The sequence below is a fragment of the Sycon ciliatum genome, chromosome 4 (genome assembly GCF_964019385.1).
Source record: "Sycon ciliatum chromosome 4, ocSycCili1.1, whole genome shotgun sequence".
Classification (NCBI taxonomy): Eukaryota; Metazoa; Porifera; class Calcarea; order Leucosolenida; family Sycettidae; genus Sycon; species Sycon ciliatum.
In genome coordinates this window covers 24,936,021-24,959,006 of record NC_088646.1, presented here as the reverse complement: position 1 = coordinate 24,959,006, position 22,986 = coordinate 24,936,021, and the positions used below count along the sequence as shown (strand labels likewise).

The 22,986-nt window shown below is 46.2% G+C and overlaps 2 protein-coding genes across 3 annotated transcripts; one reads left to right on the top strand and one right to left on the bottom strand.

Annotated features, from left to right (window-relative positions):
• Positions 1–1,381: 1,381 nt before the first annotated feature.
• LOC135815225 (uncharacterized) lies at positions 1,382–14,552 on the top strand. The gene is made up of 4 exons (XM_065328493.1): positions 1,382–2,398; positions 4,578–4,967; positions 10,199–10,429; positions 13,191–14,552. The coding sequence occupies exons 1-4, from the start codon at positions 1,769–1,771 to the stop codon at positions 13,431–13,433; spliced, it is 1,494 nt and encodes a 497-aa protein (XP_065184565.1). The 5' UTR covers positions 1,382–1,768; the 3' UTR covers positions 13,434–14,552.
• A 523-nt stretch (positions 14,553–15,075) lies between these two features.
• Positions 15,076–22,553, bottom strand: LOC135815226 (ribosomal biogenesis protein LAS1L-like). Of its 2 annotated transcripts, XM_065328495.1 has the most exons (8): positions 22,294–22,553; positions 22,088–22,160; positions 20,678–20,726; positions 19,738–20,145; positions 18,803–19,086; positions 17,914–17,971; positions 16,036–16,107; positions 15,076–15,573 (listed from the first exon to the last, which is right to left on the bottom strand). In XM_065328495.1, exons 1-8 carry the CDS (start codon positions 22,305–22,307, stop codon positions 15,437–15,439), a joined length of 1,095 nt encoding a protein of 364 aa, XP_065184567.1. In that variant the 5' UTR covers positions 22,308–22,553; the 3' UTR covers positions 15,076–15,436. The 2 variants fall into 2 exon arrangements, with proteins under 2 accessions (XP_065184567.1, XP_065184566.1); XM_065328494.1 differs by lacking the exons at positions 22,088–22,160; positions 22,294–22,553 and having other exon boundaries at positions 20,678–21,356.
• Positions 22,554–22,986: the final 433 nt, after the last annotated feature.

Sequence of the window (22,986 nt, the reverse complement as noted above, 5' to 3'; positions counted from 1 at the left end):
TAATGAGGGTCAGAACCGGGTGCGATACCCATATTATGGTTCAAATGGTCCGCAGGGACCGGGGCTCTGCCAACCGCGGAAGGTTGTAGTGAGGTCACTGTTTCCGAACACAGTGTCCTCCACCTTGTTACGTCATGCTGTCAATCTAACAGTGTATCTATTCTACATCATGTACATGGGCTTGAAAGTGCTACGTCACAGCATAGCAACAGCATAGGCCTGTGGGGATTGCCCTATCAAAAATTTGATAATAAATAATAATAATAGCAACAATTTGAAAAAATTCAAAAACTGGATCCACCTGGATCCAGTTTTTGTATGGATCCAAGCAGGGAGTAGTATCAAGAGTACATAACCCTTATGTACTCTTGGTAGTATTGTACTACTCCCTGCCTGGATCCAAGCACATTTCAAGCGGTCTTTAATACTCACAGCAAGAGTACAATCATAACCCTTATAGTTAGGGCCTTACGTACTCTTGCTCACAGCAAGGTGATGACTGATGTAGCCAGTGAAACTGACTGATTTGGCTACTTGTAGTAGGGGCGGGGTGACAACTGGTACATGGTGGCGAAGTAAAAGTCGCACCTGCATACGACATGAGTGGGTTGCTATGCACCCACATACTGAGGCAGTAAAGTCACACCTAAGTCCTTATACCGTAGTGGATCCAAAATAGAAATCTGATGTCAACTTACTACTCCCAGGCCGTTTTTGACATCATCACTTTCAAGGCAATCAAGCCTACTAGACTCGTACTGACTACATAATAATTATGTCATTGTACATGTACATAATCATGTACTTGATAAATCAGGGAGTCGTAAATTACGTATTTTACGACTCCCGGCCTGATATTAATCTAGTATAAATGCAGAAAAATACAGAAAAATACAGTCATGATCATTGGTAAATCGAATTGCACAAACATTCATTTGATCCTGTTATGTCAGGTGGGGAGTCAAAATGGACTCTCTACAACTCACGTATTCCTTATCCTGGATGTCGTGCACCCTTTTCAGGCTTTTCCACGATCGTACGAGTCAACAGCGTATACGCATAGTCAACGATCGTACGAGTGCATGCAGCGCGCGCAACTATTTTATTTTTTATTTTTTAGCGCAACTAGTACATGTATTACCATGACTTTAAAAGTCTTGTGTACGTGTAGCGCCTTGTACATTTATGTAGTGTAGCTTTCCCGTTTGAGCTTGGCCTTCGCGTGTTCGGATGGTCGTACAGCAGCAGTATACAGTACAGCTACTGTACTCTGTTACTGTAGCAATGCCAATCAGTGTCGTCACCCACGCTTTGGACCAGGGAGTAGTAAAATACAGTTTTTACTACTCCCTGCTTTGGACTACGACTCGTACACATGGAATATTTTGACAGCACCCCCAGTCCTTTACTAGGCTTTAGACTGTTTAGTACAATGTTTTGCAGGGGTTTCTTTCTACAGTATGCTTGGCGAATCATTTCCCGTGCAGCTGGATTGGAGGCTAGACTGTGCTGAACAACATGGGGTTTGAGTATTGGAATATGCCGGTGAACTATTGCTTGCACTGACTGAACTCGTCACTTGGAAAAAGCATGCAAGACGAAGTCGAGAACAACATGTCTTGAGTCGTCGCTTATTTCCAGTGCTTCGTTAGTTTCTGCATCACGAGCAACGGTGGTGCAGCTGCTGGTGCTGCTGCTACCACTGGGAATGCTTAGCTCCGTCGCCATCACCTAAAACACAGCTCCCCAAACACGGAAGCAAGACACAATGGACGACGACAGCGACAAGCTGAGTCCTCTTCAGCAACGCATGGTGCAATTGCTTTTCGACGTTTCCTCTCATGACGTTACTTTCATCTTGCCGGATGAGCAAAAACCTTCTTCTATGTCTGCGCATCGCCTCATCATGGCTAGCCTATCCAAGCCGTTCAACGGGCTGCTGAATGGACAATTTCTCGAGTCTGCATCAGGCATTGTTCCTGTGCATGATCTGAGCCTGGATGGTCTAGCAATAGTCATCACCTACGCATACACTGGTGAAGTAGACGTACCGGAGTTGGGTGTGCCAAGCAGAGTTGAGCAGCTCATCTACACAGCAGACAGCCAGGCACAACTCGTCCTGGATTTAGTGCGCTTCGCTGATACTTGGGAAGTGCTGGACTTGCGGCAGCGGTGCGAGGTGTATTTTGTGGAGCATTGCCTGAGCTTGGACAATGCCGTAGATGTGTTGAATATCAGCTGTGTTCTGAGTCAGACTTGCCAATCGTTCTTTACTACCGTTTGTCAGTACTTCTGCAGCTATGCACTTGACATAATCGAGGGCGGCACATTCACTCACCTGTCCGACGATGCCGTGCGAGTGGTATTGCAGCAGCAGACCATATTCATTATGTATGAGGTAGGAGAGCAAGTGTGCCGCGCCGTGTTTTCAGTCTGCTTGTGTGCGTGTCTCTCTGTCTCTATTGTGTGTGTGTGTGTGTGTGTGTGTGTGTCCATGTTTATTCGTACGTGTGTGTGTCTGTGTTATTCTCGGCGTGTGCGCATGTGGTGGTGGTGTGTGTGTGTGTATGTGCATGTGTGTCTGCGTCTGGCCCCATATTTTTCCGTGTGTGTGTCTGTGTGTGTGTGTGTGTGTGTGTGTGACAGCTAGTTGGGTTAGTGGGTACACTTTTGCTAGATAGTGTTGGGTCTGTTGCCAATGGGCTCGGCCGCTTGAAGGTGTATTGTTGTACATGTGCCTGCCACCTTTGTTGTTTTCAGGGCCTTTACTTTCTTTTCGTAGTACACATACCAGTTGACCAATGGACTGCTCCTGGACAAGACTAACTCTTGTATAATCAATAGTCAGGGGGTGCCAGCCGTTGGGCGGTTCAATAGCCAATTGAGTCATCTTCCTAGGATTCCTTTTGAATCCGTCTCGCCTCTTTAGGGGAGACCCACGTGACCAGTTTATGGCAATGAGCAAGAACAAGTGCGCATGTGTGTTTTTGTGTGTGTTGAGTCATCCTTAAAATTACTTTGAATCTCTCTCTGCCTTCTCCTGGTGTGACCTATGTGACCAGCTTGTGGCAGTGAGCAAGTACAAGTACAGTACTAGTTGTGGCCTGTGAAACCTAACACTTTCCATATAAGGGATCGCACCTTGCGCTATGCAGCCCTGCGCTTTTATTGCATTGTGTTACGTATAAGTTTTATTGCCCTATCGTTGTACTCGTACTCATCACAAACGTAGCGTCTAAATTGCACCTGAAAGGTTCAAGCGTTCTCCCAAATGTGGATGGGCACTGGATGTTTAAAGAATATTCCTTATATGAACCTAGGCTGTGACCTATGGACCTGTTTAGGATGCGTACGGCTTTGCTGTGCCGCACATTGCATCATTGAAATCCATTCGTGGCGATGTGCCCTATATGTGTAGCAAGTGTCCGTGTCGGGATTTCATGTGCCACAACAGTGCATGCGTCTTGTGCGTGCGTGCGTGCGTGCATGTGCGCGCGCGTGTGTGTGTGTTTGTGCGTCTGTCTGTCTGTGTCTGACTCTGTGTCTGTCTGTGTCTGTCTGTCAGTCTGTGTCTGACTCTGTGTCTGACTCTGTGTCCGACTCTGCATATGTCTGTGTTGGCGTGTGCCTGTCTGTTTTTATGTGTATGTGTCTATGTCACTGCTACTATGTGTCTATGTGTCACTGTATCTATGTGTCTGTCTGCTTGACCGCATGAGTGACTCTACATGTGTGTCTGTGGACCTCTGCATATGTCTGTGTATCTATGCGTCTTTGTCTCTGTTCCTGTCCTAGTCTGTGTCTGGGTGTATGTGGGTGCACAACAGTACATGAAGCCCGGATGAGGCTTGTTTTGAATATCGGAATGCACTGTAGTCTAGCGTATCGGCAAGCACAACTCTAGCCCTTCATGTCTGATCATTCAGTCAGACTTACTGGTTAGCATTGGCATTCAGTGGCCCAAGAAAAGCGTGACAAGTCTTATACTGTTCAATTTCAAAAGGAATGGGGGCGGGGGTTATGCCAACTTTCATAGTTCCCTTTAAAAAGAATGCAACCATCCCTTTATGCCAATATCACGCATGTTTTTTTTTAAAGTCCTGCCACCGTATAGGAGCCGCATCTGACGCCTGATCATGGGGTGGTGGCATCCCACGGAAGCGGGAAGATGGTTCTTGACCAGGGAGTTGTACGACCCCTTGTTCTTGACCTGCTCGGTACGCGAACCCGTCGAATTTTTTTTAAATATTTTATTTTATTTTTTTAATTTGAAGCGGATAGATTTTGCCAACTGAGCTGCGACCCGCAGTTTATTGGGAATCGGGCCTGCCACTAGGGAAACATGGATGCAGCGAGTGCGGATTTAATATCTATCTTCGACCACTGTGTGGTGTGTCTGATCTACTCCCCTCCCAGCTGCATCTGTGCTTTGATCCCTGAGGGCTGTGGTGTTCCTGCTGATGCGGAAAACTCCGAGTCTGACCCATGGAAAGAAATTGACTGTGTTTTTGTCAACCGTTTGTGTGTGTCATTCCGTGAATTTTTGTGTCATTTGCCAAACATTACGATATGCGCAGGAGGATTTGCTGAACGCAGTATGCCGCTGGGTACAGTGTCATTATCCGGAGAGCAGGGCCAAGCAGGCCGAGCAGCTGCTTGGCTTCCTGCCGTACCTGCGCGACGGTAGCCTGTCAGCGCGTCGCATCATGGACATCCTAGCTCAGCACCAGGTGTCGGTGGAGATGCCGGCCGTCACCTCCCGCCTGCAACGCGCCTCGGAGCACGAGACGGGCCGCACCAAGCTGCACGGATTTCACTTCGACAAGCGCCACGCATCGACGGTGACGATCAGCAACTTTGGCTGCAAGGTCACTGCGCTCAAGTGTGGCATGCAGCCGGTGTACATGGACCGGGAGTTGATTGAGCTGCATGACAAGAAGTGCAGGCCAATTAAATGGACTCTTGAGGTGAGGCGTTGTTCCGGTATGTTCATCCACATCTATGTACAGTGAAGATTGCACACCAGGAGCATATTGAAATAAGTAATTTGCTGTGACTCTGAGTTTCACGCTAAGGCTATCATCAGCCAGCGGTAATGGTAGTGCGAAACTCGAAGTGCCGGCAATTATGGTTGTTTTATTCCCGTAGCTATGCAGAAGACGTTACTTCAGTAACGTCTGGCGCTAGCCAGGGTCCACACAGCTTTAATTCCCGTAGCTATGCAGAAGACGTTACTTCAGTAACGTCTGGCGCTAGCCAGGGTCCACACAGCTTTAATTTGGTGTTTGTTTGTTTGTTTGTTTGTTTGTGTCACGGCTGGAGCTATCCCGTATCTGTCCCGTATCTGTGACTACAAAGGCTCTACAGGATTGTACATAACAGCTGTCCACAATATTTGCGGGCTCCTGTATCTGTCCCGTACCGTACCAATATTCGTCGTATTATGTATACGACTCCCTGATGTAGAGGGAGATTTGGAAAGAAATAGGGAGACGAGGAGGAAATTAAATTAGAATAGATGCCGAATAGGTGATAGGATGCGTCAGCATAAACATACTTTGGAAGAGAGATCCCGTCGTCTCCAAAATAAGCGTGAACGAGCGTTTCAGCGCCGGTCACAGGAAACGTCGGAAGAGAGATCCCGTCCACTCCAGAACGCCCGTGATCGGCAGAGTCCGCCGGTCCCAGGCAACGTCAGGACAGACATCCCGTTGAGTCCAGAACGCCCGTGATCGGCAGAGTCTAAGCCGGTCCCAGGAAACGTCAGGACAGACATCCCGTCGAGTCCAGACCGCCCGTGATCGGCAGAGTCAGCGCCGGTCCCAGTAAACGTCAGGACAGACATCCCGTCGACGTGCCGAAAAACTAAATCTGCACCCTCTTTTGCCGTCGGACAGGATACGTATTATAGGAGACTGTAAAGTTATGTAATGTCCAAATTTCGACGTGAGCAGCAGGTCACTCGCGTTGATTTTTCGATGTGCGAGCCAAATAACGCGAGCTGAACTTTCGCGTCGCAGACATCCCGTCGACGCGCAGAAAAACTAAATCTGCAGCCTCTTTTGCCGTCGGACAGGATACGTATTTTAGGAGGCAGTAAAGTTATGTAATGTGCTCCACAGGCAACCAAGCATTCGGCGAAGTCATTGGCTCAACAGGTCAATGTACATGTATTACTACAAAAAGGCCAGAAAATCCGATTACTGTATTAAAATCAACTAATTTTCGCTGGCGAATCAATTTCGCTGATTTCGCCGCTTGGTACCAACCGGCCAAAGTAAATCGCAGGCCAAAGTTTGTCATATAGGCAAATGATGCATGATTGAGCAATGTATGCATGAGAGAGCAAAAATACCGATCGGTTTCAAATTTGACGTGAAATTGCGCGTCACGTCGGAAATAGCGTGCATCTTAACCTCTCTAATCGAGAGGTTTCTATTTCTCATCGGCCAAAATTTGTTGATTTACAGTATAAGGAGATAAAAAGAAAAGAAGGAACAAACCAAAAGTAGATGATTATTAGAGAAATAACAATCCGCAATAAATTCTGCAAATACTTTTGCCTAACTCATAATATTGAAACCGATTGAAACGTTTTTGCAATACAGTGATGTGGCCAATCAACGGAAAAAGACATTTCCATCAGTTCTTATAACATGTACGATGAGCTAGGCAAAAAGGCATAAAAGCATAGCGTAGGGCCCTGAGCTTCCAAGCTCTCTCGTTTGGTATTTGTGTGTGTGTGTTTGTTTGTTTGTTTGTTTGTGTCACGCCTGGCGCTATCCCGTATCTGTCCCGTATCTGTCCCGTATCTGTGACTACAAAGGCTCTACCGGATTGTACATAACAGCTGTCCACAATATTTGCGGGCTCCTGTATCTGTCCCCTACCGTACCAATATTCGTCATATTATGCATACAACTGCCTGATGTTGAGGGGGATTTGGAAAGAAATAGGGAGACGAGGAGGAAATTAAATTAGAATAGACGCCGATTAGGTGATAGGATGCGTCAGCATAAACATACTTTGGAAGAGAGATCCCGTCGTCTCCAAAATAAGCGTGAACGAGCGATTCAGTGCCGGTCACAGGAAACGTCGGAAGAGAGATCCCGTCGACTCCAGAACGCCCGTGATCGGTAGAGTCCGGCGGTACCAGGCAACGTCAGGACAGACATCCCGTTGAGTCCAGAACGCCCGTGATCGGCAGAGTCTAAGCCGGTCCCAGGAAACATCAGGACAGACATCCCGTCGAGTCCAGAACGCCCGTGATCGGCAGAGTCTAAGCCGGTCCCAGTAAACGTCAGGACAGACATCCCGTCGACGCGCAGAAAAACTAAATCTGCAGCCTCTTTTGCCGTCGAACAGGATACGTATTTATATAGGAGACTGTAAAGTTATGTAATGTCCAAATTTCGACGTGAGCAGCAGGTCACTCGCGTTGATTTTTTTGACGTGCGAGCCAAATAACGCGAGCTGAACCTTCGCGTCGCAGACATCCCGTCGACGCGCAGAAAAACTAAATCTGCAGCCTCTTTTGCCGTCGGACAGGATATGTATTTTAGGAGACTGTAAAGTTATGTAATTTGCTCCACAGGCAACCATGCATTCGGCGGCGTCATTGGCTCAACAGGTCAATGTACATTTATTACTACAAAAAAAAAGCCAGAAAATCCGATTCCTGTATTAAAATCAACTAATGTTCGCTGGCGATTTAATTTCGCTGATTTCGCCGCTTGGTACCAACCGGCCAAAGTAAATCGCAGGCCAACGTTTGTCATATAGGCAAATGATGCATGATTGAGCAATGGATGCACGTGAGAGCAAAAATACCGATCGATTTCAAATTTGACGTGAAACTGCGCGTCACGTCGGAAATAACGTGCATCTTAACCTCTCTAATCGAGAGGTTTCTATTTCTCATCGGCCAAAATTTGTTGATTTACAATATAAGGAGATAAAAATTAAAGAAGGAGCAAAACAAAAGTAGATGATTATTAGAGAAATAACAATCCGCAATAAATTCTGCAAATACTTTTGCCTAACTCATAATATTCAAACCGATTGAAACGTTTTTGCAATACAGTGATGTGGCCAATCAACGGAAAAAGACAATTCCATCAGTTCTTATAACATGTACGATGAGCTAGGCAAAAAAGCATAAAAGCATAGCGTAGGGCCCTGAGCTTCCAAGCTCTCTCGTTCCGTTCCCAGTATGTGAGCGTTTCTGCACATTGTGCATCGAGTCTTATGGCAACAACAGTGCCTGCCTGTTTGACTTCTTTCTATTGCCCAAGTTGCCTAGGATGTGCTTGATCATGCTGTTCAGATCAAAAGTTGACATCTGCAATTTCTGGAACCAGCCCTGGGCACACCGAACGATGGTGATCACTTGGTTGTGAACTCGATCGATTGCAAATCACTGTGTCACTGTAATAATCTTTAGTGATATTATAATTTTACACCCACCTTCTGTGTTTAAAACTAAAATACTTCATGCATTGAATCTCATACAGACCTATCCGTATTTTGATAGCGCCAAAAGCATCATTGCAAAGGTCAAACTGCGCCAGCTCCTTCAGTTCAATGGCCGGAGAAGCCAGGACATGTCCTGAGTGTAGTACACCGACTCGAGTACAGTATAATCAAAAAGCAGTGTTCCAAGCGCTCCTGTTCCGCACCTGCCTAATCAAACGCCCCCCCCCCCCCAGCACATCCTTTCGAATCTGATCATGTTTCGTTGCCGATCGGATAGTGACTCATTTTTGAAGTGAATTGTTATTTTCATCTCCTGGCTCCGTGTCATTCTATCTAATCTCCACTGTACGCTGAAGTGCCACTCGGAGGATTAAATGTTGGGAAGCACACTATCGGTATAAATTGTGTACTGCATGCCCAGGGGAACTGGTTCCTAGCAAGGCCATGACCGGACCATTATTTTTTGGCCGAAAATATACGTTTCCTGTGTTTAGCAGTACATGTAAGTCACGTTTATCCAGTATGTCGTGCACAAAGCATGAAACGTTCTGCTATGGCCGGACCCATAAGAAACTGCTATTGCCAGCCCATGTATTTGTGCATGGGATAGCTGTAGCATCTAGGGAGGCGGCACAGGTTTCATACCGTTAGTACTCAAAACGATGTGCGTTTCGGCCCCCGAATTATTTTGGAAGTTCCCCGCTTTCCGTAATTCGGCCTTGACCTGCTGGCCCCAAGCGCAGCCCAGACGAGACTGTACGCGGGCCTGTATGAACCGGCCCTGCACCAAGGGCAACTGAAACGGGCAGCCCGTGAGCGAAACCCACGACTTTTCCCAGAGGATTTAATAACGCACCCTATTAAGTATCCTAAGTCCTACATTTTTTTTCGTGTTCTTCTATGGAGCTCACTGATCTCACTACGAATAGGATTATAGACTACGCAAAAAAAAAAAAAAAAAAATTATAGACTCCGCTAGACTACGACTAGCACTTTACATCATGAATCGCGATGTGAGTTTTCACGTTTGGTAGACCCCTTAGCAGGGCCTAGGGGGTTGACTTTTGGTATTACAGTCTGTATCGGATATAGAGTGACCGGATATAAGAATATATCGGCTACAGTGATATTGGTACGAAATATCAAAAGCAAAACGTATTTTATCCAGTAAAAATATCACTATATCCAATATTATCGGATATTATGATGACAACAAACATGCACATCACTATTATTATTATTATCGGCTATAGTGATAATTTTAAAATACATGTAGCAATAATATCAAAGGCCCTATTTTTTAACTTTCTTCACATTGCTTATTTTTATAGTGATACATGTGCATGTACATAACAGAATTTTTTTAATGGAAATGCGTGCACTGTCAACTATGCAGCATGCTCATTTGTCAAAACGCCATGCTGGAAGTATTTCCTTGCCTTTCATGTGTCGATCGAAAAAAGAAAAGAAATCGATCGTATCGCATATAGTGATGCATTCGTTATAGTGAAAAAATCACGGAAATCAAAAGGGTACGCTATAGTCGATACAGACTGTACATACTCTTGATTTTTCTGATTATGGGATGTAGGTTGGATACGTTTGTTGTTGTTTCAAATCTTTATTCTCACGATAGCCAGTGGCCAATAAGAGAAGTTGTTGTTGTTGTTGTTGTTGTTGTTGTGGTCGTCGTCGTCGTCGTTATCGTTGTTGTTGTCACTAGGTGGACCAGATGCGTCAGTTTATCTTTGCTGGAGTTGGATGCCGCATGGAGGCAACACAAGACTCGATGTATCCGCTGATTGGTTCGGGCTTCTCCTCGAACGGTGATCTCTACCAAGCCATCATTGAATCAGAGTCCACGTCAGCCCCACGCCGCATGGCCGCACGGCGCGTTCAGCGCCTGAAGTTCACCAACAACTCTCGCCTGCAGTTCACGTTTGCCATCGGCGAGGTAAGTCATATAGCGCGTAGCTTTGCCTACTTGTGCTGACGTGTCGGTGTGTGTGCGTGCGTGCGTGTGTATGGTGTGTGCGCGTGTGTGTGTGTGTGCGTGTGTGTGTGTGTGTGTGTGTGTGTGTGTGTGTGTGTGTGTGTGCGCATGTGTGTGCGCGTGTGTGCGTGCGTGTGCGCGTGGGTGTGTTTGTATATCTTTACCGTGAAATCCCGCCAGAACGCCCCGTGTCTCCCGAGCCTTGATCTCTCGCCTGTGAAAAGACCACGGTGGTATCATAGTGTGATGCCACCATGCCGTACTGCATTGCAGAGCAAGTATACTATAGCTCGCTCCTGTTTACGTTACCTCTGGTCGATGTTCAGGTTTGGGGTGCAACATTAGGTATGAGTTCTCGTTGCTACCGCCAACTTCGTTGGTGTCTGGAGATGGGGCGGCTATCTCCCATTGTAGATAGGTGTAAACTTGCTTCTAATTTGCAAAGTGAGAGAAGCATTGGCATGGATTGCGTTGCATGGGCGCCTGCGAAGCTTAAGTTTAGGCCAGTTTACTCTGTGGAGCCCTGGCGTTTTGAAACTGCTAACGTTTGCAAGGGAAAGCAGGGGTCAGGCCTTCATTTTCGAAAACTGTCATAATGCAGAGGAAAAAAATAAGTATTATGTTTGGAATTCTCTCAAACTGATGGATGAATCATGTTTTAAATATCGTGGAAATTAGGGCTGAAACGATAACCAAAAAGTCTTGATCGAGAATTGGAAGGAAGATAAAGTGCAAGTCGAAGGTGGCACACAACAATGGAAGGGTGTTGGGCTCCGGCGTATCGACTTCAGAAAACTTTCGATCAGTCTCACCCCTGGGGATGCTGCTACTCTCCTCACTGTACCGGAGAGATCCTTGTCAACCGAAGCCAAAGCCGTTTCTCTCCATGGGCTTGTGAAGAGAAAGTGTGGTGTGTGGCTGGCTTCTGATGATGATGATGATGATGATGATGGTGGTGGTGGTGGCCACTTTGAATGGCTTCAGCAACACTCTTGGGAGCTCATTTACTCTTGCTAGTACACGCAGATGGATTTCCATAAACATACGGAGAAGATATCTGCCCATATAATGTTGCTGTCTAAGAAGTTTATTGACTTCACGCAGCTGCATCATATAAGAAAGAGAGGAGGGTTGTCAAGTAACAAGCGCTCAATTCAGCTGCTACTCGCTACACTCAATGATCAATGCACCGAGTTACTTGAAAATTCGTTTATTGAAATAAAATTGTGATTTTTCGGACCAGTCACCCATCGCATCGCCAAGTACAAGTAGCTAAGCGCATTGAGTGAACATGTAGTGAGCCAAAACGTACCGTATTTTCCGGAGTATAGTGCGCACTTTAGATGTGCTATTTTAGGCCCTAAATCGCAGGTGCGCACTATGCTCCGAATATGAAATGCATGTACTTCAATGAAGATTGAAGTGCGCACCCCCAATGAAGATTGGGGGTGCGCGTTATACAAGGGTGCGCACTATACTCCGAAATATACGGTAGTGTTGTTTTACCATCCTTTTAATCCTTCTATGGGATTTTCCCTCCAGCTGCCTTCCATATACAGGCAATAGGTGTTGGAGCTGTCTCTCATACATGGGACTTAACGTACTTGCCTTTTGATGAAAATGGTGCCATAATGAAATCCATCTATTATGTTCCAGCCCTGCATGCACTCGCAGAATCCTTTTGCAGCAGTATGGATTCACCGTAGTACCCGTATAATGTGCATCCTTTTGTAGCATGCGAGAATATGCCGGTACGCGGTACTTGTTCGATATTTGAACCCTATGTGGTTCATAGCATGCAGGGAGTAGTAAAAATGGTTAGTACCAAGAGTCCATAACCCCAAGAGCGTGCAGCTCTGCATATGGGGTCTGGCGCGGCTTGCTGCCTGCAGTGCGTAGCCATAAACTGGAGAAGTAGCTCCACCATTGCATCATTTCGATTTACAAGTATGGTTTTGAGTTTCTTAGGGCGCTTTTCAGGGCGATTTGAAGAAAGTTTGCAGGTGATAATCCCTCACAATCGTATCGGTGGGTATGAGTACAATGGTACACATTCTGCATACAGGCACACCCAACCAAGACGAGAGCCGTTTTCGTTCTTCATCCAGAAATCATGAAGTCAAAAATAGCAACAAGAGTACATAAAATGGCTTCGTTGTGAGGTAAGGATAGATGCCAGGCCGAGTGCAGATGTTCTTCACTATGCCGTATTTTATCGCTATTGAAAAGAGCTGTATAGTTCCGTATCAGCATTCTGTAGTAGCTTTGTGAATTACCTCCGCGTGCTGCTGGTCGCCGGACACTGTTCTGTCGCAAAGGTTGTGATGAAATGGAGATGGACAAGCCAATTGATTCAGTTTGAGTGAGTGAGAAAAAAACGTGAGCACTTCCTAATCTTGCTCATCATGGATGCTTTGCTGGCGGAGTGTCTTGATACGGCATTACGTGGAGACTCGGAGGAGATAGAACCCTGCCCTCCTGACAGTTCGCTCACCACAGTGGTCAGCAACATTCAAGGCCCAGCGTCCGCGAGCTGCTCCGCCACAAATATACAACCGTTGGCTGTGTTTACAGCTGCGTCTACAACTTCCAGACGAAGAGCTACGACACGGCCGCTATCTTCGGCTCAAAGAAAGAGAATATGGGGGGGGGGGGGGGAGTAGCATACATGTGTGTGTGTTTGTGCATTGCTCATTAATTAATGGTATCTTCTCTGTTGCAGGTGAAACCTGGCTTTCCAGACCCGGCTTCCCCCGATGGCGGTGTACCGTGCGACACCTGCCGTCTTGTGCGGCGGTACCCTTTCTCGTTCGAGCATCGGCATGGGACAATTCGCGTGGAGATCCGCGCATCGGTCGCTCGCCATTTCTCCGTGACTGCTGACATCGTAGTGGCCAAGGGCGTTCCCCTCTATCCCTATGTCATTCTGAAGCGTGAGGGTGACACAGTTATTCTCACTGATTGACGAGGATGCGTACACATCCTCTGATACCATCACCTTGCCGATGCACGTGCACTCGGCTAATACTAATACCAACTACGGTTCACTGCTACTATGGAGCTGGTCAGGGCGTTGCAAGGTCTGTATGTTCCAGCCTTGCCACAACCCTCCTTGGTGACTGATAGCCGCTGCACCTAAACACACCTTGATGCTGACTTTCCGAGTCTCCACAATTCTCATCTGATTATGTCTAAGTGGGTGCGAACTTCGCTTCGCTGAATTACCTATCGAACGACATCCAACGATTCTTTCTGTCCACATTGGTTCACATTGGTTCTATGAATAGACATAACCATGGTCTAGCAGCACACTATCGTGCTATGTTTATCCCCTGTCTATTGTCACCCGTGTCTTGTCCCTTTCATTCTGAACTCTTTCCTGGTCGATGTACTGGTATTTTAATAATGTAAATGCTGTATATTCCTTCCGCTCTCTGTCTCTGTCTGTTGGTCTATCTGTCTCTCGAGTATAGCCAATCACGCTCGGCTCAGAATATCCTGGTCCGTGGTGATCTACTTGCTGTGTATAGCAATCAGCAAGGCGCGCTATATCTCTCTTGCTGTGGCTACCCGTATATACAGCGGAGCTTTTCCTTTCCCTTCCAGAATATCCATGGTCCCCAGTCCCAAACTTGTGTGAAATTCCTGGTGGCTAGTAACTGCTGTCCTATATCCAGTTACGTGCCCAGGGCTGGGCTGTCTACTATATACATAATAGCGTTGTGTATGGTGTACGCCAGAATGATTGAACGTTTAATATCAAATGCTCGCGACCTCCCTCTATTTTTCATTCAGCCTAGCACTGAGGTACGCGCTGGTACTGTGTCTCGTTGATCTGTCCCATGCTTGTGGAATTTTATAGTTTCATCCTTTCGAAATGACCCACTCTCTCTCTCTCTCTCTCTTTTCCCAATTTTTATCTTCTTTTGCTCAATCCTTTTTGCGGATTAGAGAATAGCACTAACAACTGTTGTAATGCTAGCCCCTGGAATCACTTACACCAACTCTTGCTTTCTAAAACAGACAGAGCACGTTTAGTTCTAACTCTGGTGAAGAATAAACTGAGTACTTGCAAGCACGCCAACCACGCGTAGCCCTATTGTGCAGTGAGAGTGTGCAGCAGCCGTGTTGTACAGTGTTTGTGTGCAGTGCATGTACAGCCCTATTGTGCAGTGTGAGTGTGCAGCAGCCGTGCTGTACAGTGAGTGTGCAGCAGCCGTGCTGTACAGTGAGTGTGCAGTGGGTATGAGTATGCAGTACCGTCCGAATCGTGTTATAACGCTAACCGTGTACTAGTAATCGAATGGAATGTACAAGAAAAGAGTAGGTCTACATGGCAGTGAAAATGTACTACTACAATAATTGTACGTTCCCATGCGTTTGTACGATTAAGTGGTATATGTGCATGAGAATGTACACTAAAGTTGTACCACTTACAGATTATCATCTGCCTGGCATACTTACAGCATTATACTGCATAATCCTGCATGATTGCCACACATAACAGTTTCAAAATGACCTGTTTTCGCCCACATAATTATGGGCATAATTCGAGGAACTCTCGATTTGCAGGCAAGCCCGTAATCACTGAGCCAAAGCGCTGGTCATCATGGTGCATGGACATAATTCTGTATTGGTCAACACCACCAGGCAAGCGAATAACATATTCACTGTAGTCTGCAGCTGTAAGCCATTCAATACAAACATGAGTTGTGTATATCTCAAGTACACAGGTATCGTGCGGGCATGCAGCACACTATAAGATCGGATCTCAATGACAAAAGTAAATACAGTGGATAGTAATAATAAAAAATAGAGTGATCATCTGATTATTTCTTATCAATCATCCGTGGCTTATGATAAGTACAATAACACCTTTCCTATGACCCATACGTTACTACTTTGAAGTAATTTCGCCCGGTCGAGTTTGTGTACGCTGTTGACACTAGTAGCTCCAGCAAGATTGCTTCACGCTGAACCATCTGCCTCACGATCACTATCAGATCCCTCCGAAGGGCCATCCTCATCCTCGTCAGAAGATGAATCCGATTCATCCGACTCGGACTCGCCGCAGCCCAGCGATTCTTGCACCTTTGTGTAAGCAGCTGTAATAGAACCACAAGTGAAATCAGCACAAAGGACCGGTGGTGATTTTTAGTACATTTGCGTAATAACCGTGCCGGCGTAATAACCCATTAATACGTGCTGGCCAGAGTCCATTGCCAGCGGACACAGGGTTCCTTTCTGCCCAGCGTTCATTGCCAGCGGACACCGGGTTCCTTTCTGGCCAGAGTCCATTGCAAGCGGACACAGGGTTCCTTGCTGGCCAGAGTTCATTGCCAGCGGACACCGGGTTCCTTTCTTACACCGTTCTCGCCCATACTAGTGGCATGCTGCTATTCTTTGTACAACCTGTTTCGATTGTCCTTGTACAAGACAGTGTGTTACAGGGATTATGTTCCACTCTCTTCTTTGGGGAACAAGATCGACAGACACAGATGGACAGATGGAGAGGTAGTGAAGAAAGGAAAGAAATAGACAGGCATGTCAGTTGCGGCCATGTTTACCTTGCTTCAAGCGAGACATGATTGTCGGATAAAGTTCCTGCATTAGTTTGTTGTCGGGTTCTATCTGCAAGACTACGAGAAGACACACAGATAACACACACACAAATATCACAAGTAAGTCACTAAATTGATATTGCAGGAAGAAACTTGTGTTCTGGGTGGCAGTCGTGAGTCAGTCAAGTGTCAAGTCAAGTCGGCGGAAAAGCGTGGGCTCCAGTATGGTGAGCAAACCCTTTCCTAACGAATAATCGCCGAAGTCGCTACCACTAATTATTACAGGAAGAAACTTTGCTCGGAAGAGCTGATGCTGTTGTCATAGCAACAACATATGGACTTGTGAATTAATTATTTGTATGGACATGTGTGCATGCACCTACATGTATGTGTGGTGGTGGTGGTGGTGGTGATGGTGATGATGTGCATGTGTGTGCTTCGAAGTACATTTACTTCAAGTACTAGTACAATGTATATACTGAGCTTGAATACAAAACTCCCCTCTTCGTTCCCCTGGGAGACGTTGCTGAGTGCTTTGAGTCGCTGAAAGCTGACTTTCCTTCTGAGGCGGAGGAAGTATTGACCTGCTTTGAGACTTACCACATCGGCGGTCTAAGAGCTAATGGGACCAGAGAAACGCCTTTGTTTCACCATCAGTGGTGGAATGGCCACACAAGAACGGCTAGTGAAGATCACAGAACCAACAATATCCAGGAAAATTGGCATCGCCGATATGCGGCCGTAGGTAACTGCTGTAGTTAACTGCCATCACCCGGCATTATGGAAGCTGATCGAGAACTTAAGGATCTAGCAACGAAGCACGCAAGAAAACCTGGAAAGAATGCGTGCTGGGAAAGATGGGCCAACAAGGAAGAAACGGTACCGGAATGTTAATCAGTGCCTGAGGATCATAGAGGACCGTAGTGACCACATTTGAGCAACGTCCACGACTGGAGGTTTTGCGTGGTATTGACCATAATCTGGCTTTCTTTGTGGAGCCGTGATGTGATTATTTCCAGCAAATGGCACTACAAGTTGATACTCTAGATATTCCCACCTTTCACTACCTTTCACTATACATTTATAATTATGTGGTCATACAAAGGCTGAACCAGCTATCCATCCCTTCCACAGTCTTCACCACAGCTCACTTTTAAGAGCATTGCAAATTTTGTCCCATGTGGACTTTTTTTTGATTTTGGGCCAATATAAGAAATTTTCGGTGAATGGTCCATTCGGTGCAAAAATGCGTCTGTGAACCGGAATTCGACGAAACAGAATTCTGTGAATAGATATTTCGGCGAATCGGTATTGGCGGTGAACTGTTATTCTGTGAAACGCCTTTCGGTGAAACTTTGTTCTGTGAATGGTCGTTCTGTGAACGCGTTTTTGGTGAACGATCGTAGATCCAACTTGGCGAGTAGCGGTTACTTCCGATGTAACTAGTCACAAAGTGTGTGTGTGATAGCACTGCACTCCACTGCATACAGTACTGCACTCCACTGCATACAGTACTGCACTTCAAGGACGGTTAGTTGTAGTAACTGATGTAATGGCTCCGCACAGGTACGGTGAAAGAAAGACTCTCCGTACAGGTACGGTGAAAGAAAGACTCGCTGAGCCTTGGTTGTGGGTTGGAACTCCAAAATGAACTTCTCTACTTTTGTGGGAGAGAGGGGAGTTTGAATTCAGCTCAGTATATGCATAATATCACCTACTCAGTTGATTATACGGGAAACGTAAATCAATAATACAAACCTCGGCTTCGCCTCGGTTTGTACACAGGTTTATATCTCCCATATAATCAACTGGTTAGGTTATACTTGTAATTAGACTGAAGTGCGTATAACTTAGTATGTGTGCGTTCGCTCCGAGTATCCATACCTCGTTGACACAGAACCAAAGCTGCTGCTAGCTTGTCCCCAGTCATACACTGCAGTAGCTGCACAGGCAACAAAACAATGCAGGCACACAACTCACTGCATGCACGGTGGTATCGACCTTCTATCACACCGCCGCCATGCAGTATCAGCTCTTGATCACTCCTGTGCACTAAGACCCTGATGAACCAACCAGCAAAATCGTTTCTGACTTGTCAGCAGTTTGAGCGTTCTAGCATAACTTTCATTGCTACCAGGTTTGGCCTCAACTGTGGATGCTATGCTGACAGGTCAGTCTAATACAGACTGTAAGCCGCAAAGTCCACATACATGTATACAGAGAAGCAGATCTACACATTCCGCACTGTGCAGCAGGGCATCGTCTGAGAGTTGTAAAGTTTTTTTTTAAACATTTTCCTGAAGACACAATTCGGCCAAATTGCCATTTACCACGATATGAATCGACCATTAGACACGACCTACTTGAAGAATTCGTAAGAAGAGAGGGGGGGGGGGGAGAGAGAGAGAGAGAGAGAGAGAGAGAGAGAGAGAGAGAGAGAGAGAGAAAGAGAGAGAGATGTAACAGGAAAATATAAAACGTACCGGTACCTACCTACAATATGCACAACAATAGGAAGAGTAGAGGCTCCGATGAGGAACCTGTGCTGGGTACACTTACAAGACCCGGCCTCAATGCCACTACCTTAGGCCGCGGTCACACCGCCGAAACAAACCCCCTGTTCAGCTATTGCCTGCAGATCACGTCCTGAGCCCTTTTAAAGTCTCATTTCCTCTGATTTCCACTGGCCAGTGTGTTGTTGTCTGGTGTTTCCCCAACCCTCTCCGAAGAACATTTAACAATATTGTCTAATTTATCATGATGAAAACGTTACCTGAGCATTCAGCTCCAGTGGCGCCTTATCTCCATCCGGCTTCCACGACTCAAACTCTTGCAGTGATATCCCACCACTGTTGAGGATCTGCTCAATATTTATCAAAGAAGGATCTGGATTCCCAACTGTTCCAGCAACGGTGTCGTCATCATCATCGTCATCATCATCATCATCATCATCCTCACTGTCATCCTCATTTTCACCGCTACTTGCTTCGTTGTCTTTGTCGACTGATGCTGTAGAGGTTCTTTGCCTGTCGCCCTTTCCCGGGGTTTCCTCCATTCCTGTACCCAAGACATACAAATGATACAATAATGGTGGTAGCGCCTTTGCCAGTATCATATGTTACAGTGTGTACTGTCGCACAAACTAACAACATTGATCAAGATAATTATAATACTGAAGTGAAAACAGTATTCCTGGAATCATTCAGGCCAACACCTCGACAATGGCCTTTTGCTACCCATAGTTTAGCCTAAGCTACGACATGTACTGTAGACAGCAGCATAGGTATCATGATTGTTGTTTACAAATTTACTTTTACTTCAAAGAAGTACTGCCTGTATAACATACATGTACTTGTACTTCGAAGTATTTCTATTGGCAGTCCATAAGTTTGAGTACAAACTAGTGGGGAAAGTTTTTTTTTGTTTTTATTTTTATTCTAGCTTCTTCACTTGGGCATTCCCGTGATATCCAATATGGCGTGGGTCTGTGAAAGGGAAAGTCCGGACTTTCCCTGTGACTGAACAATTATTGCAAAATCCAAGTCCACAAGGTCATAACCCACTATCAGTTCCGCCAGACAGCATAGGCCAATGTGGGCATAATCACAATGCACTGTAAGACATGTTATTATAACGATTCGCAAATTTAACGATTGTCCAAAATCCATAGGTTAACGAGACGATATGTTAACGTGATTTCCCTCTTACCTTCCTCCTGTTCATTGTCATCATCATCGTCGTCATCACTGTCGTCTTCTGTGTCGGATGTAGGGGATTCCCCCGTGGCCATTCCAGCACTGGATGTCTTCATTCTGTGCTGCTGCAGTGTGTGAAGGAGATTGGCCTGATGTTGGATGAACTGGAGGTAACCAATCGGGTCCGTCCGGTACGGGTACTTTGACCCTGTACCTAACTGATCCGGGCTGGGTTCTTTGGGTGTTTCGACAGTGGCTGTTGCTGCTGCTGCTGAGGCAACAGGAGGCATGGCCGCAGTTGTGTTGGCTTCATCGAACGAATCTTTCTTTCTCGCTGCTCCGAGTATGGTGCCGCCGTGTTTCGGTGCCTTTCCGCAGCAGTGCCGATGTGCTCCAGTCGCAGCTTGATCTTTCGCCTTTCCTACAGTACAGCAGTGCAGGGCAAGCCACGTTACCATGGCAACCAACAGCTACAGTACTGTTCCAGGTGTACTCTCCCAGTGTGTTGGCACAACCAGAGAGTAGTAAAATACCGGTATTTTACTACTCCCTGGTACAACTGAGAAGGCCTGGACACTAAAGTGGAGCAGTACCCATGACAATTAACCAGTAACTACGACAGTGTACGACAGGAGTTGCATGGGGATTACACTAACCATATCATGATCAGCCTGTGCATGCATGGCAATTAGGACCAGTTCATGGCAATTGCTAAGCGCAGTGCCGGCACACTGTCAGCCACCTGTGCGGCGAAGTGATCACTCCTCATCTTTCCATGAGCCAGCCAAAACTGTAGTTTTGCTGAAGGGCCTTTCCAATACTCATTCTCTGCTCAAGTACCCCTTTTCACATCCAGATGCAAAGTCGTGTAAATAACATGTTGCACTTCAGAACTACAATCAAAACGCAGTGCAACAAGTTTTGTCCGCATCCACAGTGCAATATTGTGTTACCTTCTGCCGGCAAGGCTGCAAGGCGGCTGCTGGGACGCGACGGCGTTCTCTGTAATGCAAACAGACCGCCACACAATATTCCCTCCGATACGCTAGTGTCAGGCATGGCATGCCCAACATGCAACACACATGCCAGTCCAGTACTGTCTGTCCGCCGGTCGCCGAAGAACTGGGGGGTCGGCTTCGTAGCCTTGTAGACCTTTCCTATTTTCATGTACTACAGTCTATACAGTGAGTTGAGTCACCGTGTACACAGTCATTGCTATGCTGTGCTTGGTGACATTCCACGCTGTTCGTTCTTCGGCGCCTGGCAGTACTGTAGTGCATCATCATGATGAGCACGATGAGAGCTCAGCAACAAAGGCAACCCAGTTAGCCTTTGGTGGATAATGCTGGCAGAAAATACGCAGAGTTTGGTATTTTTCTCTGGGGTGTTCCATGCAAGTATTGTACATGTACATTGTATGTGCAGGGGGAAGAGGAACAGAATTAACGGAATTGTCCGCTGTATGATTAGCATGGTTCTGCCACTTTCAATGCTTTGTGAGCTTATCTGCCAAGGGCACACCCAGTATCAACTACTACACTATTGCACTTTCAGGTTCATAGCAGTGATCTGAGCATGCTCTTCTTACTAGTGCAGCGAAGTGAAGATCAGCGGACCTCTCTCTCTCTCTCTCTCTCTCTCTCTCTCTCTCTCTCTCTCTCTCTCTCTCTCTCTCTCTCTCTCTCTCTCTCTCTCTCTCCGTCATTCTCCCCCCCCCCCCCTCTCCCACGGTGCTTGCTGTGTACGCCGATCCCGAGACCCTTGGTCAGGGGAGCCCGCCGGACCTCACCAGCGCAGCTCATGTAGCACATACACACCCATTCTTGTTTGTTTTTTGTTTGTTTTGTTTCCCGTTCTTCCGTAGGTACATGCACATGTATGTACACTGTGATTATTATTTAGGGTTTCAACCTGACTCCTAGAGTATCTCCGTTTAAAATATGCAAATAATCGACGTGGAGACAACAATTTTATAATAGCAATAAAAAGAACAAATTCTGCAGTCATCGCCACACTACAACGAAGTCATGAAAGTCTGAATGATGCTCTGCGCAAACGCTACTTGGCTAGAAACATTTCACATGATTATTATTTATTAATTTTTTTCTTTAATCCAGCCAATAATGACAAACATGCATTCCACACTGCTTTATCCGTTCCTTTCCATAGCTGAGCATTATGGTGTCATTCAATGCATGATTGGACATGTATTTCTAGGGAACGTAAAAATTCTTGTCCTCCGGAACTGCACTTGTATCTACAGACAGTAGCCTACACAGTATGGCCATCCGCCGATCAGTGCATTGATACTTCCCAGCAATTATATTCAAATTGTACGCGTGGGGCTGGCAGCACATACTCACTTGAATTTTTGGCTTGCTAGCTTTCACCTGGTTGGCCGAGCCATCGGCTGAACAGCCACCACTTGACGGTCGCCTGCAGTGCAGAATAGGATTGGATTGTTTCATACACGAAGACGCAATTTCTGAGTACATGCACTTGGAGTGGTCCCACCGAATCGATTCCATCGACTCTTGTCTTACTTGCTCCGACCCCCAATAATCCTCACCTGTTGCTGGACATCTCGATTTCTGTCCCGTGGAAACCGCTATGCGCTCTCTAGCTCTGCTGGCTATGCCCCGCTCTAACCCCGATGGAAGCCGCGTCTAAGAATCAATCAGTGTGCGGTCTAGTGTAGATCTACACTATGGAAAAGACAAGAGCTAAACGTAACTAGCCGTTAGTGTGATCTTTCCAAACACTAGAATGGTATCCGTTTCTTCAAGTAGTGCCGCCAGAGACCTACAAAGCCGAAAAGGCTAAACTAAGCAGTTAGCCGACCATGTTGACAGGATCTGCAGCTAGACTCCAGTCAGATTCTATCTGGAGAAAAATTCAAAATCAGCAGGTCCACCGCACAGCGTGATCTCGTGATGCGCTGACTGATCGCTGACGAACCGCATCTGATTAGCCATTACATTGTAGGTCTACATAGTGCTGAGCCTGAGGCATAAGCATTCTGCATCCCTACGTCTAGACGTCTACGACTGTGTCATTGTACAATGTAGATCTATGTCATAACGTCTACACGGATTTAACGTCTACACAAAATAATTATGCTATATTGGCCAAGCCCCACTGAACATGTAATAGTCGGCTGATGATTGCATTGAGCAAGAAACCAGGGAGTCGTAATACGGTATGCAAGAAACTCTGAGTTATTATTATTATAAATAATCTACGTGGAGATAAAAGTTTAATA